The following is a 15,634-nucleotide window of genomic DNA, read 5'->3' as shown; positions in this document are numbered from 1 at the left end:
ATAGACCCTGGAACCAGACATCCTGATTTCCAAACCCAGTTCTGCCAATTACTAGTTGTACAAACTTAGTGAGTCATTTCCTTTTCCTCTTTTTCTCCTGGTTCCTGGACCAGGAGAACCAAGTTCTAGTCCTAGTTCTGCCTGTGACTTGCTTAGTGACCTTGGGGCACAGTTTCTGCATCTGTACAGAGAAGGAGTCAGGGGACTGTAGTAGATCAGTTCTCAACCAAGGGTGATTTTGCCCCCAGGGGATGTTTGACAATGTCTGGAGATACTTCTGGTTGTCACCACTAGGGGTGAGATGGGGAGTGTTACTTGGCATATAGTGGGTAGAGGCCAGTGATGCTGCTAAACATCCTACAATGCAAAGGACAGCCAGCACCCCATGACAATTATCCGGCTCAAAATGTCAGTGGTGTCACAGTTGCAAAACCCTTGGCTCCAGCTCCCTCAAAGACCACCACAGAGGTCCCCAAGAAGTGGGGCTGAGAAAGCCCATTTTAACGGTTTTATGTTATGGGCTTTCATGAGAAAAGAACAATGTAAGAGTTAACAGCATGGGACTTTCCTGGTGGTCCAGTGGCTAAGACTCTGGGCTCCCAACGTAGGGGGCCCAGGTTTGACCCCTGGTCAGGGAACTAGATCCCACATGCCGCATCTAAAGATCCCTCATGCCGAAATGCAGATCCCACATGCCGCAACTAAGACCCGGCACAGCCAAATAAATAAATAGGAAAAAAAAAAAGAGTTAACGGCATGGACTCTGAGGCCAGACTGCCTGAGTTCAAATGTGACTCCACCACTTACTAACTATATGTCTTGGACCAATTACTCAACCTTTCTGACACTCAGTTTCCTTCTCCATAAAATGGGGACAATATAGTATCTACCTCATAAGGTTGTTGTGAGGATTAAGTAAGTTAATATATGTAAAGCATTTAGAAGGGTGCTGGCCCTATATAGGTATTAGCTAACATCATCATCACCACCTAAATATGGGGATAAAATGGAAAAAAACACCAATCATCTCACTTTAGGAGTCACATGAGTTAGGTTCCTCAGTGGAAAGGTTTTGAAGGCTGAACAAATTCAAGCACAGTTCCTCACACTGTCAGAAGCTCTGCTCTCCCTCCTTCCCATCTCCCACTCTTTCCTCTCTAATGCTTTCTCGGCTGCTTAAGCACTCAGATGCAAATGTTCTCACGGTTTGGAGGCAATACAAACTACTTGTACCCATTCTATAATGCAAAAAGTAATTGGAGGAGGTAGTTTGTTACACACCAAGAAATTGTATTTATCTTTTAGTAGAAAAGGACAGGCACGTCTGCCTATGCTCTGTAAGGAGCTGCAATTAAAGCCCTCGGGATCCAGGCCTCACCCTCTTCTCCACTGAAACCTCATGAAAGGAGTGGGTCATATCCGTCCCCCTGCTCCTTTGCTGTGCTGTCAGGGGAGCCGCCACAAGACAGAAACAGCCTGTGATAGTACCTTTTTGTTTGTTTTTTAATTACACAGTAGAAATATAATATCCCAGTTAAACATTCAGAGAAGGGGTACACGAGTGAAAGAACAAAAATCTCCCTCTATGTCCATCCTAAATTCCCTTTCACAGAAGTAAACAATTTTTTCAATTTAATGTGAGTCCATATGGACTTCTGTAATGCATCTGCTTCAGATTTTTTAAATTACTAAAACATATCTGTACATTTAGAGCTATACCATTTTAAGATTCGCCTCCCTCTATTTCATAATGAGGATGGGAGGATGCAGCATAGTTTATTTAATCATTTCCTTACTGGTGGACATTTAGGTAAAAACTTAGACTTCAACTTCATAGTGACCCGATTATTGATTTATAAGTAACTCAACTGTAGTTGCCAGCAAATCTAATCCATTGGTGATTCTACAGAGAGCTCTGCCTCCCCAAAAGAAAGAAATCACTCTAAAAGTCTGTTTATAAATAAAAAATGCCAACTGAATTTACATATAATTTGACTCTGAGATATAAGCACAACTACATTATTTCTATTCAAATGTAAGTAAATTTAACCTGAAAAATTAAAACCAATGGAAAAATTAATTCAAGGTTAAATTTTTCAGCTTATTAAAAGGCACCCATAGTATTTTTAGGTTGTCTGCTTTATTTCTATATCCTGCTCTAGAGATTCTGGAAATCACATGATCATAAGGCCATTTTCTTCTTCTAATTAAAAAAAAAAAAAAAAGATAAATTCCCCAACCTGAGTTAGAATTAGTAAATTATTACATTCTTCATATTCAAGTATCATCTATAAGTACTCTGTGGAAAAGCAGAAAGGGTAAGTTTTGCATCTCTGACTAGTGAGCAATTGCTTTCTTTTCCTTTCTTAATAAATTACAGGCAGACTTGAACAGATGTCAGGTTGGCATTCAAAACCTAAAATATAGCTGAAAAGCAAGTTATGACTAATACAAGGAAAAAAGATGAATGTCAGGAAGCTTCATTTTTTTTTTTTTTTTTTTCAAATTTCAGATAAGCTCTTTAGCCTTAGGGTTCCTTTCACAGAGCCCTGGAGTTCGGTAAGATGTCTTAACCACCATGTAAATTGCAATCTCTCCTCATGAGTTGGGGGTGTGAAAATGCATTTTAAGAGTGTCAGTGTTTATGTTAATCTTAGCAAGAACTCCCTCTCTCCCAAATATGGCATGTACAAAACCGTAGTGCCCTTTCTTCCACTGTATTTTATTTGCACTGTTCTTAGCATGTGAAAGATGTCTGCATGTGACTGAAAGGCTCCTTATCTTCTCCGCAGCTCTACTCACAGAGTAACTGCAGTTTCACTTGTGATATCAGAAATGAGTTGCTTTCCTCTAGAATTTCAAAAGAAACCTTAAAAATACAGATTGAAAATGGGCTTAGAGAGGGAGGCACAAAAAGGGGGACCAAAAAGAACAGTGTCAGTTTCAAAGAAAGGGCATACAAAACTCTAACCAGTGGCTTTCCTCCCCACTGGTCAGCCTGCAATATCTACAAGGTACAGGTCCACCCAAAGACAGGACAAGGCTTGAGGCCTTTAAGTCTCTACACTCTTTTCCTTTCAGCTCTAATACAGATAACTTCTGCCAAAGCCCCTTTCCTTGGATACATGTGAACCTAGTCCTAAAATTATATTACAATTCTTTAATTCTTTAACAATTATTTCACTGTTCTTTGAAAAAAAATTGTTACTGTTGTTTTGCTCTGACATTTATAGTTTAGAGGTAACTTGCCAGGGATGCCGAAAAATGAAGTTTCTCTGTGGAAACTATCTTTTCCAACAAAAGAGCTACAATGAGAACTGAGGTAATCAATTATTTATCCAGAGCACTATGCACAAAACTGCACACAAGGGAATAAGCATGGTCAACGTCTGAAGAGGAGTACATGCATATGCCATCGACACCTGGGTGCACCCAAGGACTGCTGAGTTTATTCACCCATACTTCCAGATGCTGGTTTTTGATGCCCACATTTCTATCCTGGGACGCAAAAGGTACTTCTATATTATCCCACAAAGGATTTAAGGTCTTTCCTAACTTAACGGCTATCATTGTAGGCATTAGAGGATATTCTAACTAAATTGCTGAGGGTATCTGCTAAGTGCAAGGTTTAGGTCTAGTTTTCCTTGCTAATGCTTTCATGTGCTTTCAAGGAAGAGCCGCCCCATGTGGGTTTGGGTGAGTCCAACTGCTCCAGACAAAGAAAAAGTTAGTTACACTGATTAAATACTTACACTGATTAAAACAAGAACAACAAAAGTCTAAACTGGTATCCCCCCAAAGTAATCCCTTTTCATACTTCTGCATATGACCTTTCTTCCATTCTCTATAGGGCTGGCTGTATGTGACTTCTTCTTTTCCCTTTTAAGGCCTTCCTTGACTTTAATTCTATAAAAATGTTACAACAAAAACAGGAAGTACTTGAATGCATTTCAAGAGAGAAACTAACATTTTGGAAACTCTAGGACACTTATTTCATGGGTATTACCTCATCTGATCCCTATATTTTCTGCATAAATGTGTGCCTCTGGTTAGTCCTTTAGTCTCTCTGTATCTCACTGGCAACATTCTGTATTACCTAAGGTATATTTACAGTTTTCAAAAGCAACATGAAGTTTTTCAAGCAAAAGGAAAGAACTATATTACTTACAATTCTCAGTCTCATAAACACAATGACAGAAGATAATTCTAAATTTATCACTTTGTGAACTTGAAACTTTGATATATAGGCGAAAAGATTCATTTAGTTAAGATTCCTGTTTACAAAGTAGACATAACTCTAGACTCCATGGTAAAAACAATGATTTGGTCTCAAGCCAAAAGTAAAAATGTTCTCTGCTTAAACAAAATAAAATAGTCCCATAACCTATGTTAATTATTCTTTTCTAATCCCTATTTTTTTTCCATTTGAATTGATTTAACCAATCATATCCAGTGTCCAGTGAGATCTCACAACCATATAGGTTGACGATTTAGTTAACAGAGAGAATGAGGAAAAAAATTAGCCAATTTTGTTTCCACCCGGCAGGGTAAAAGAATACAGGATATATATAAAAAAGGACACATGTAATGTCATTTTATTTATTTATTTATTTTTAATTAATTAATTTATTTTTGGCTGTGTTGGGTCTTCGTTGCTGCGCGCAGGCTTTCTCTATTTGCAGCAAGTGGGGGCTACTCTTCGTTGCGGTGCGCGGGCTTCTCATTGCGGTGGCTTCTCTTGCTGCGGAGCACGGGCTCTAGGTGTACGGGATTCAGTAGTTGCGGCGCACGGGCTTAGTTGCTCCGTGGCATGTGGGATCTTCCCGGACCAGGGATCGAACCCGTGTCCCCTGCATTGGCAGGTGGATTCTTAACCACTGCGCCACCAGGGAAGTCCTTGTAATGTCATTTTAAATTAAATGTAGCAATCTGTTCTTTTATATACCTTCATCAAAGCCCAATGAGAACTTTAAAATCACACTGCACTTAGAAGGCAATGAAATATTCTATTATGTAATTCCCCCAAAATTCAAACGAAAAAAGAACATTCTATTGGAAAACAAGGAATGATACGTGCACAGCAAGAGAATTATTTTTCAGCCATTTTACCATAAAATAAAGTAGCATAAGGACACTGAGAATCTTAATTCAGAATAAAGAAAAAAATGTCTTTCAGTTCAGCTCAAAAGCCAATGTACCTTTAGACTTAATGTCTTTTAAATCAAATTGATAACACAAGCTTCTGGATAGCAAAATGCCATAAAGCAAAAAAAATTTACTACATTAAAAGAAGAACTCATTTATGCCTAACTAAGTCAGTATAAAAGTATTAGAAAAGTAAATCCATAAAAAAAGGTTCTGGGGATTTCCCTGGTGGTGCAGTGGTTGGGAGTCTGTCTGCCAGTGCAGGGGACACGGGTTCGAGCCCTGGCCTGGGAAGATCCCACATGCCGCAGAGCAGCTGAGCCCATGTGCCACAACTACTGAGCCTGCGCTCTAGAGCCCGTGAGCCACAACTACGGAGCCCACGTGCCACAACTACTGAAGCCCGTGCAGCTGGAGTCTGTGCTCCACAATAAGAGAAGCCAATGCAACAAGAAGCCCACGCACTGCAACTAGAGAAAGCCCAAGCACAGCAACGAAGACCCAATGCAGCTATAAATAAATAAATAAATAAAATATAGTAATTCTTTGTTTGCCTAAAATAAGTTAATGGTTAATGTTCCAATTAAATAAAAGATTTATTTAAAAAAAAGGTTCTGGGTAGTAGTACTCACCAACAAAACTGAAATTCAAGGTCCTTGGTCAAAAAGCACATTAACAACAACAAAAAGCATACTATATAATTCAACTAATTTCAATATGGATTGCAAAAACAGATTAAAGTCACTCAGAAATCCCAAATCTGTTTTTTTTTTTTTTTGCGGTACGTGGGCCTCTCACTGTTGTGGCCTCTCCCATCGCGGAGCACAGGCTCCGGACGCACAGGCTCAGTGGCCATGGCTCACGGGCCCGGCCACTCCGCGGCATGTGGGATCTTCCCAGACCGGGGCACGAACCCGTGTCCCCTGCATCGGCAGGCGGACTTTCAACCATGCGCCACCAGGGAAGCCCCCAAACCTGTTTTGATTTAATTTCAAACTCTTCAACCGCTGGCAGAGTCACAAATTGACTGAAATGAGTTTACTCCTTTACGTGTTATCTCCTCAACCTCAGACAGAGGCCCTAATGAGCAGGGTTTGGATAATGCACAAACAGGAACCTAGTATCTGAATAACTGAATCCTCAAAAGTTTCTAAACCGTGAGAAAATACTTATACTATAATTAAAAGATATAACTTATAGAGGCAGTAATTTTTCTACTTGTTGGCTGACGAGTATACATGCTCAAAGAAACAATCATTAGACTATTTCTATATGGGGCTCAGGCTTGAAAACTAGTAAAAATATTCCACAAGAATAACTTAGAACATTTGGAATTACCCTTTAATCTCTGCTTATACCCCAAGTATACTTAAACAATATTTCCATGTCTTTATTTAAAAGTTTTATGGATTTATTGTGCCTCAAAATACACATTACCAAGATAGTGAACTACCATACTTTTAACTATTTTCCAAATTAAAATTCTGTTTTTTATGGACTTGGCCTTTGTATCTTTCAGATAAAAAAGTATGCTATTGCCATTTCAAGGTGTATAAAACTCAGGTGATGAGGGTCTCTGTCATTTTCTCTTAATCCAAATCCAAACTCGACCTTTAGCCAGTGAACAGGTGTGTGCTGTGCCTGTAATTTATCAGAGTGAGCAACCAGGCAGAAAAGCTACCAACAATAGGAGGTTGATAGAACCAAGCACTTAGTGCCTGGAAAGCAGTTCTTATCCCCACCATGATGAATGTACTTTTATCTCCCAGTAGCAATTTAAAGATAAAGAATGATGGAGGTGAAGGGAGTAATACATTTGTATTCCTTCAGTTTTTTTGGATACTGTTTTTAATACTAATAGTCTTCCAGAAGCTGTTATGTTATAAATTCCTTTCTCAGATATTCTGTTGCTCACATTCCAATCCAACCTATGATATGGATATGAAAACAGTCATGACAGCATTTCCACCAGGGCAAATAAAGCCATTTCACACACACAGATAAATTAAATAAACCTTCAAGAAAAAAGTGATAAATGACTAGTGCATTTCTTTGTATGCAACATGGAAATTCCAATGTCTATCCTGCATCTGTCCTTTTGCACAAATTTAAAACATGTCAAGTATCCATTTACTAGGTATGAAGATGCACCAACTGGATAATAAAACAGTACAATAAGAAGAAACAACAGCTAATATTAGAACAATGCCCATAGTCTAATCGGTAATGACTATTCAGCAGGGTAAATCTGACCTCTAGTGAATCTTTACAGTCAGATGAAATCTCTAAATATGACCTATTAAAAGATTCATAAATATATAAATAAAATGAAATTTATAAATATGTCCTATAGAAAAACATACTTGAATACATAAAATCAAGCAACCACAAATATTTCTATGATTTCCCCATAAAATTAAAATGTAATTTAAAAAATCCTAATACTTCAAAGTTTTTTTTTTTAACTTTTTTTTTTAAGTTAAAAATACTTTGTCGGGTCTGAAAAATAATTTCAAAACATTACTGAAAAGAGACTATCACATCCATTTTTTAAAAAAACAATACAAGATTTTATCAAAATTTCCTTTTTAAACTCACCCATCTGCTCCACAATCTCTGGAGGAAATACCCGGGAAGCAAACGCTCGTCGAAAAATATCTGAGAATTCCTTGTCCAGACCTCCTATTCCCATTTTTTCAAAGTTCCAGTCAGGATTGATAATAGACTGGCGATTTTCCTTGGTTTTAGCTTTGCCTATGTCAAACAAAGATAATCAAATGTGAGACAAGAACTTCATCACTAAATGTAAAAAGATAGAACTCCCTGGGTATCCTCAGTGAATAAAGAAAAGCTACCCTTATACAAAGATGAACAACATGCTCTTAGCTGATTTCTAAGAAGGATGAGTTTTGCTATATTCACTACTTTGTCTGGTCCCCATTTAGGGTCAGTAAAACACTTTCAAAATGACTAGCTAAACTCATGCTGTAGTCAATCCGTGGAGTCTGGTCTTATTAACCTCTAATCCTAACCAAGTTAACTAACTTGGTTGATGAGAAGAAATCAACCATGTGCATGTCTGATGAAGAAAACACTAGTTGCCAGAAATGCAAATGAAATCTAGCAGTCCCTCAAGGCTCCTAGAGCAAGATTTTAAGATACATATATTTATCTAGACTAAGTATATAATTGGGAATATAACCCCTCAGTCTGAAAAGATGCACTAAGTTTGATGCCTTATTTTTGCTTTTTCTTCATTTGCACACAAAAGTCTGAAATCATCCTAAAGTCTTTCATGATTTCAAAATTCATGTTTTCAAATTCTTTCGCAAATGAAAATTATCTAACTTAAATGTCATAGTGCCCCCTAAAGTAACTCAAGAGAACCACATTAACTATCTCAAACACAAAGAATAAAAGTGCCTTAGTACATTCCACTATAAACAAAAGAAAGAAATATTATAGTGTTTTTTAAATTAGGGGATAAAAGGTCACATTAGAAAAAGTTTACCCTAGATGCTATTTGTATGGTTAGTTTTGTGGACTTAAACATTTCCTTTATGAAGCTATCAAAAATATTTTTCTTACACTCTACTGCCCTCTTGTGGTCAAATTTCCTGCATGTTAAATCACTACACAATTTTACTTTCCAATGGAAAAAAAATTATCAATTACACCTTTGCATGAATTACTTAGAAATATCCACATTGTACGAAAGTCATGCGACTCTCTTGGGATAATATACCTTAACGAAATGTGTACAGAATATGATATACAAAGAAATCACTCCAGAAATGTATTGGATCAATAATAGGAGATTATGATATATCCTACATCCATGAAACAATATGTATAGTCATTAAAAATTATATTGTAGAAGTGTATTTATTAAGATGCTTGAAATATGTTAAGCAAAAAAGAACAAATTATAAAACAGTATGAAAATATAATCAACTTTAAAAATTTTAGAGTGTGTTATTTTTGAGTATCCACATTTCATGAGCTAAATATTTTATTTTATAATTAAGAAAAAACAGTAAGGGAGGAATGATAATTTATGGATCAAGAGAAAGGCCACATATTCGAAGTTAAATGACTTTGGATATAATGGTGTGCAACCACTGAAAATCATCTACCTTGTACTGGGTTAGACATCACATAGTTAAGTCAACCAAAAATAAGAATTACTACATAATTAACAGCATCATTATTCTGGTGAGTTACTATTTTTAGAGATCTTCATTATTTTAATATAATAAAAGTAGGGCTAACGTACAAGAGTAGGACTGAACTATGAATCTGTTGGAAAGATGCTCTTTACCTGTACATTCATCATTTAACTCAATCAGTAACGGATGTGATGCTAGTACTACATTTAACACACAACCAGCTGAGGGACATCCTACAAAATAAGTGACCAGCTCTCAAGGTCGTGAAAGACAATGAAAGACTGAGGAACTGTCAGAGACTGGAGAAGACTATGGAAACTAACCCACTAAACGCAATGTGGAATCCCGAGTTAGATCCTGGAACAGAAAAAGAACATAATGAAAAAACTGGTGAAATCCAAATAAAGTCTGTAGTTTGGTTAGTAGCAATGGAACCACGTTAATTTAGTTTTGGTAGCTGTACTATGGTTATTTAAGATCTAACATCAGGGGCTTCCCTGGTGGCACAGTGGTTGAGAATCCGCCTGCCAATGTAGGGGACACGGGTTCGATCCCTGGTCCGGGAAGATCCCACATGCCCCAGAGCAACTAAGCCTGTGTGCCACAACTACTGAGCCTGCACTCTAAAGTCCGTGAGCCACAACTACTGAGCCCACGTGCTGCAGCTACTGAAGCCCATCCGCCTAGAGCTCACGTTCCACAACGAGAGAAGCCACCACAATGAGAAGCCCGCTCACTGCAACGAAGAGTAGCCCCCGCTCGCCGCAACTAGAGAAAGCCTGCGCGCAGCAACGAAGACCCAATGCAGCCAAAATAAAATAAAATAAAATAAAATAAAATAAAAAGATCTAACATCAGAGGAAGCTGGTGAAGGGTATACAGGAACTTTCTGAACTATTTTTTATGGAACCTCTGTAAGCCTGAACTTACCTCAATATTAAAAGTTTAAAAATTAATTTTATCTGTATCTTTTCCCTTATTTTTAATGTAGTTACTAGGAAATTAAAAATGACATACATGGCTCACATTATATTTCTATTGGACAACACTGACCTAGTGAAGGTTTTAAATTCTTTTCTACATCATCACATTTGACAGATATGACACTCCATGATTTTGTGATAAGCCTTCTCAAGGGAGGTGTCCCTATTCTCCTTCCCTGCTTAAAAATCACTGTAGTTGAGTCACATAACAGTGATAGTCCCACTTTACTCAGAATCTTCTAAAAACTGTAAATCTTACCAATAAGATTGAGTGATGAATTTTCTGCTTTTTCAAATGCAACTTGACTGTTTCCAACAACCAGTCCTACTTCAATCTGTATAGAAAGACAGTAATTAGTAGTTAGTCTAATAGCAGACTTCTGGACTTCTCAAAGCAAAGCAGAAAACAAAGGGGAAATGAGGTCTCTCTGAGCAAAGTAAATCTTCCAAACTATCAGCTAAGTTACATTTATTTCTGTCATAACTACCTTCTATTATTCCTATTTTATTTCAACACATATATTTTTGATAACACCTGTCTTATTATTTATTTACAATAAATATCACTTGCATTCAACCAGAATTACAAGTATATATACAAATTTCAAATTACTATTAGATCTGCAAATAAGTATATTTTACACTATATTTTAATAAATATGCTGGCTAGAAAAGCAATTTTTTCCCCTACTATCTTAAAAGAAAGAGCGCATAATATAAAAGAAATCACTGCGGGAGAGAATGGCTAGGAAAATTATATTAACTTGCATAATGCACATCATAAAGATTATTAAAAATAAAACATACCTTTTGTCTTTTACCTGTCGCAGGCTCTCCCTTCAGGATGCTAGGATCCATGGCTTCAATGTCTTTTACCAGTAAGCCAAAAAGCTTTTCATTGAAGCTAAACACAAGCTATGTAGAAAAGAAGGGGAGAAAAATCACTTCACGATTCAATGGCTTGATTCTCACATCATCATCAATGTTTTCCAAATGCAGGCAAGCAGCTTTCTCTTGTATATCACCACGAGCAAACTACCCACATAACCAATGAGAGGTAACCACTCGTTACCATAACCAACTAACATTTATTGAGTATCTGCTGTGTGCCAAACAAACATTACAGGAGGTTGTGTAACTAATACTCACAAAGTCTCTTGCAAACAGAAAGTATTCCTCAGTTTTACTAGGAAGGAAGCTGAGATCCAGAGAGGGGCTAAACAATGGGACCTAGAGTCACAGTAAACGACAGTGCCAGGATGTAAGCCTGGGTGTGTGACTCTAAAATAATGCTTTTCTACAACCAATACAAAGTGCCTGCCATTCGAGTGCAGAGACAGCTTCTGAATGGTCATTCATTCACCAAATATTTATTGAGTACCTTCTACAAGCTAGGCCCTCTTCTAGGTACCGGCATGTAACAAAAATATAATAAACAAAGCTGACTGTCAATCCTGCCACTACTAATTACTACGAATGAGAATAAATACTAAGAAAAATGATTTGAAGTAAGATGTTTACTTCTTCTCTGTATTATGGAGGATTTTGTTTCATGGGTTTATAGACATCTGCATGTTACTGGGTTTTAAATTATTACAAATACCAAAGCATTTTCTATTAAAATACAAAAGCTAAAGGAGAAGGTAAAAACAATGAAGTTTAGTCAGGCAATTTGAGCACAACTATCAGTCAGAAAGTGTAGGAATCCAGAAGGACTACGGAAAAGCCCCCAAAACAATGGACGGGTAAGTCAACAAATTATCAGCTAATCTCTGCCATCCTGGGGAGCCCCCTCAATCCATCTAATCCAAAGTAGCAGCCCAGTGGCTCTCCAGTGCATCATCCCATTTTACTGACATCAAAGTACTAAACAGTACGTGGCATTTCTTATTTTCTGTCTTTCCCAACTAGAAAGTAAGCTCTATGAGGGTAGGAATTCTGTTTATTTTGTTCACTGCAGATCCACCGGGATACTAAAATAGTATGTATTGAACACATACTGGGTGTTCAATAAGCATTTAATTAATTAATTGATCAACTGACGAATAGGTTCTTGTCTCAGCTACAACCCTGGCTGAGAAGGTCATGGACCTTCGCTGGACCTAAATAAAATTCCTCATTTGCAAAATGAGGTTAGACAAGATAACCTCTGAGATTCATTCCAATTCTAGTACTTTTAAAAACAATAATAAATGCTCTACATCCTTTTCCTGTCTACCAGTAATTGAGTTTACACTTGTAAAAGTTTGATATTATGATGTATGGTGTATGTATGTATGTACTCTCAAATCATTAGAGTCTCATTTCTCCAGCTAATGACACTCCATTCACTCCCACAGGTCTTTCCTTCTACCACTTCTCTCATTCCCCATCTTACAGACCTTCCCACGTGAGAGACGCAGAGACAGTCTACATAACTCGTTACAGATCAGAATTCTATAAGCTGGGATTCTCAAACTTTTTGGTCTCAGGATCCTTTTATATATAAGCCTAAACATTTTTGAGGACCCCCAAAATTTTGTTTATATGGATTATATCTCTTGATAGTCACTGTATTAGAAATTAGAACAAGAAACTTATTTTTCAAAAAACAATTAAGTACGTTATGTGTTAATAACATATTTTTAATTTGTTAAAAAAAATCCATTTTCCAAAATAAAAAATATAAATGGGAAGAGTGGCACTGTGACATTTTCGTGAATCTCTTTAATTTCTTGCTTAATGGAAGACTGATGGACACTCATGTCTGCTTCAGCCGTCAGTGTGCTATGCTATACCCATCACACAGTCTACAACACTCCACTGTAGACTTGTGAGAGAATAAGAGGAAAAGGGCACATAAAGTCTTGATATTATTGTGAAAATAGTTTTGACTTCGCAAACCCCTTGAAAGGGCCTCAGGGACCCCCACAGGTCTCTGGACCACAGTTTGAGAACAGCTGCTACTAAGCTATGGGAGGAGGAAGGAATTAGGAATGATTAAGAAAAGTCATAGAAAACGAGACAAATGTAATGGTGAGGTCAAAAGAGCAATGATTATTTATGTGTACAAAGAGCAATTTATGAACTCATACATTTTTTAACTAAAATTTTAAAAGAACAGAATTTCTTCCTAGGAGGTTAAACAATATGATATTAACTGAAGTCCAAAAAAAGGGAGCAATGTAAATATCATTTTCAAGAAAAGAAAATCTGGGTTTCAAAAGCTCCATGAAAAAAACTAAGTATATATATATATACACATATACATACACACACACACAATTTTCTTAAGATTCTCAAAGAAGTTCATAATCAAAAAAGTTAAGAATTACTTTTCTACAGAAATATATCAGTAAAAGAGAAAGACATCCAGAGACAAATGTCCCACAATAAGAAGAAATTTGAGACATGTATGTCTATAGTATTTCCAAATTTACAGAAGGAAAAGCTGCTGTAATTATATATGACACTGTAACCTAAAAGCTACTTTAGAATTTTTCTGAACAGACTGCTAGAGGTTCAGCAAACATATTTCCCTCACTTTTTATCATTCATCTTAGATATAGCTGTTCACATGCAAAGCTCCTCTCAGTTTTTAAAAAACAGAATTAATTTTCCACAACTGCAGAGATTAGAATTTCTAGAAATGAAAGAAAATTTAAAACTACCTGTTGTCCCACTGAGAATGCCTGGTTGTTGAACTGCTGAATAAATTCTGCGGCCATCTTGTCAGTATCATAAGGGTTAGAGTCGATACTTTTTTTCTGCAGGAAATCAATTTCGATGGTCATTGTGCCAATACATTGTTTGGCTTTGTCAAATGTATATAAGAACACTAGAGAAAAAAAGAAGCATTTTTTAAATCACAGAGACACCAAATACTTGCTGTGCTTCAAGTAACTAAAAGTTTCATATAAATGAATTATAACAGAACTTGACCAAAAGGGGATTTTACATGGCCTTCACTGGAGAGACACATAAGCACAGATTTTTTTAAAATAAGAATAACCACTAGAGATGTTCTTCCCTCTGACTTAATTAGAACATACTGAACAGCACTGTCCTATACTTCTACCCCTCACCTGACTCTTCTAGGGAAATCACAGCCCTCCCTACACAGCCTCTGCATCTTCCTCCTTCTCATTAAACAAAGGACAAAATGACAGTGGGAAGTCCCAGTGGAGTTGGCATAACATACTGTTTCCAAACAAGATTTTTGTTTGACACAAGGAAGAGCTAAGGTGAGAGGTGTGTGAGCTCTTTTGCCCTAACAAATTAGAATGTAGGACACACACACACACACAAAAACCTTGAGAAAAAAAAAATGTTTACTAGAGGGATTTCCTCCAGAGCAACAGAGTGTAACATTTCTTTTTTTAATACTACAGAAATATTTACTGAGCACCTATGATATGCAGGGAACTACAGTAAGTTCTACATGTGTAACAGGACAAAGGCCAGGTTTTTAGCTCTTCTTTGTATTAACAGCACCCAACAGTGCCTGTAGGATGCTTAATATATTCATGAACTGTTTAAATGAAACAACAGCAGCAAAATACCTATCGTCTCCATGCTAATAACAAAGGAGGCAAGACAAAGGGACTTTGGAGTCTGTGTGCTTCAACAGAGTCTGTTAGTAACTAGAAGACTCTTCTGTGCCTTGATTTGTCGGTAAAATAAGACTGCCTAGATAAATCTTTATGGTCCTTTCATACTCAATTTCTGTTCTAAACTTATCTCTTACAGTCTAGCCACTTGAAGAATGTAAAAGGATTTTCTGTAAATCCTCTGAATGAAATTGCTTGAGTAATCATATTTTTATATTTTGGTTTGCCATAATAAAAGAGACACACATATTTTAAAGATAAACATTTCAAAAGCAAAATAACAAAGAAAGCCAGGGTGAGGGTTGGGAAATTCACCGAAGATTGAAGAATAAGTTCAAATCTCAGCTGAAAGTTTCAGAATACTCTCTGACCTCCACTTCTGGGTGTTTTGTTCTTTAACATTTCCTAGAAAGTACAGGTTACATTCTGAGTACCTTTCATAAGCAAGAGAGCTTAGTTATTTCCCAAATAATGAAGATATTTATGGGATGAAATAATGTGAAAAGGAATAAGTTGATTCAGCAATTCCATTTCTGGGTGTCTATCCCAGAAAGACTCTTGAACATTTGTCTAAAAAGAGATTTATAGGGCTTCCCTGGTGGCGCAGTGGTTAAGAGTCCGCCTGCCAATGCAGGGGACATGGGTTCGTGCCCCGGTCCAGGAGGATCCCATATGCCGCGGAGCGGCTGGGCCCATGAGCCACGGCCGCTGAGCCTGCGTGTCCGGAGCCTGTGCTCCGCAACGGGAG

At 37.2% G+C, this 15,634-nt stretch overlaps 1 protein-coding gene across 3 annotated transcripts in view; it reads right to left on the bottom strand.

Annotated features, from left to right (window-relative positions):
- NSF (N-ethylmaleimide sensitive factor, vesicle fusing ATPase) overlaps positions 1-15,634 on the bottom strand; it is a 156,946-nt gene that overhangs the window by 98,332 nt on the left and 42,980 nt on the right. For all 3 annotated transcript variants that reach the window (XM_059997645.1, XM_059997644.1, XM_059997648.1), the window contains exons 5-8: positions 13,948-14,114; positions 11,105-11,212; positions 10,557-10,632; positions 7,744-7,899 (exon numbers count right to left, since the gene is read on the bottom strand). In XM_059997645.1, coding sequence (XP_059853628.1) covers positions 7,744-7,899; positions 10,557-10,632; positions 11,105-11,212; positions 13,948-14,114 — 507 coding nt within the window. The remainder of the gene's footprint in view (positions 1-7,743; positions 7,900-10,556; positions 10,633-11,104; positions 11,213-13,947; positions 14,115-15,634) is intronic.

Source organism: Delphinus delphis, chromosome 19, assembly GCF_949987515.2.
Source record: "Delphinus delphis chromosome 19, mDelDel1.2, whole genome shotgun sequence".
Lineage (NCBI taxonomy): Eukaryota > Metazoa > Chordata > Mammalia > Artiodactyla > Delphinidae > Delphinus > Delphinus delphis.
The sequence above is the reverse complement of the archived record's forward strand: the minus strand, read 5'-3'. Positions and strand labels throughout refer to the sequence as shown.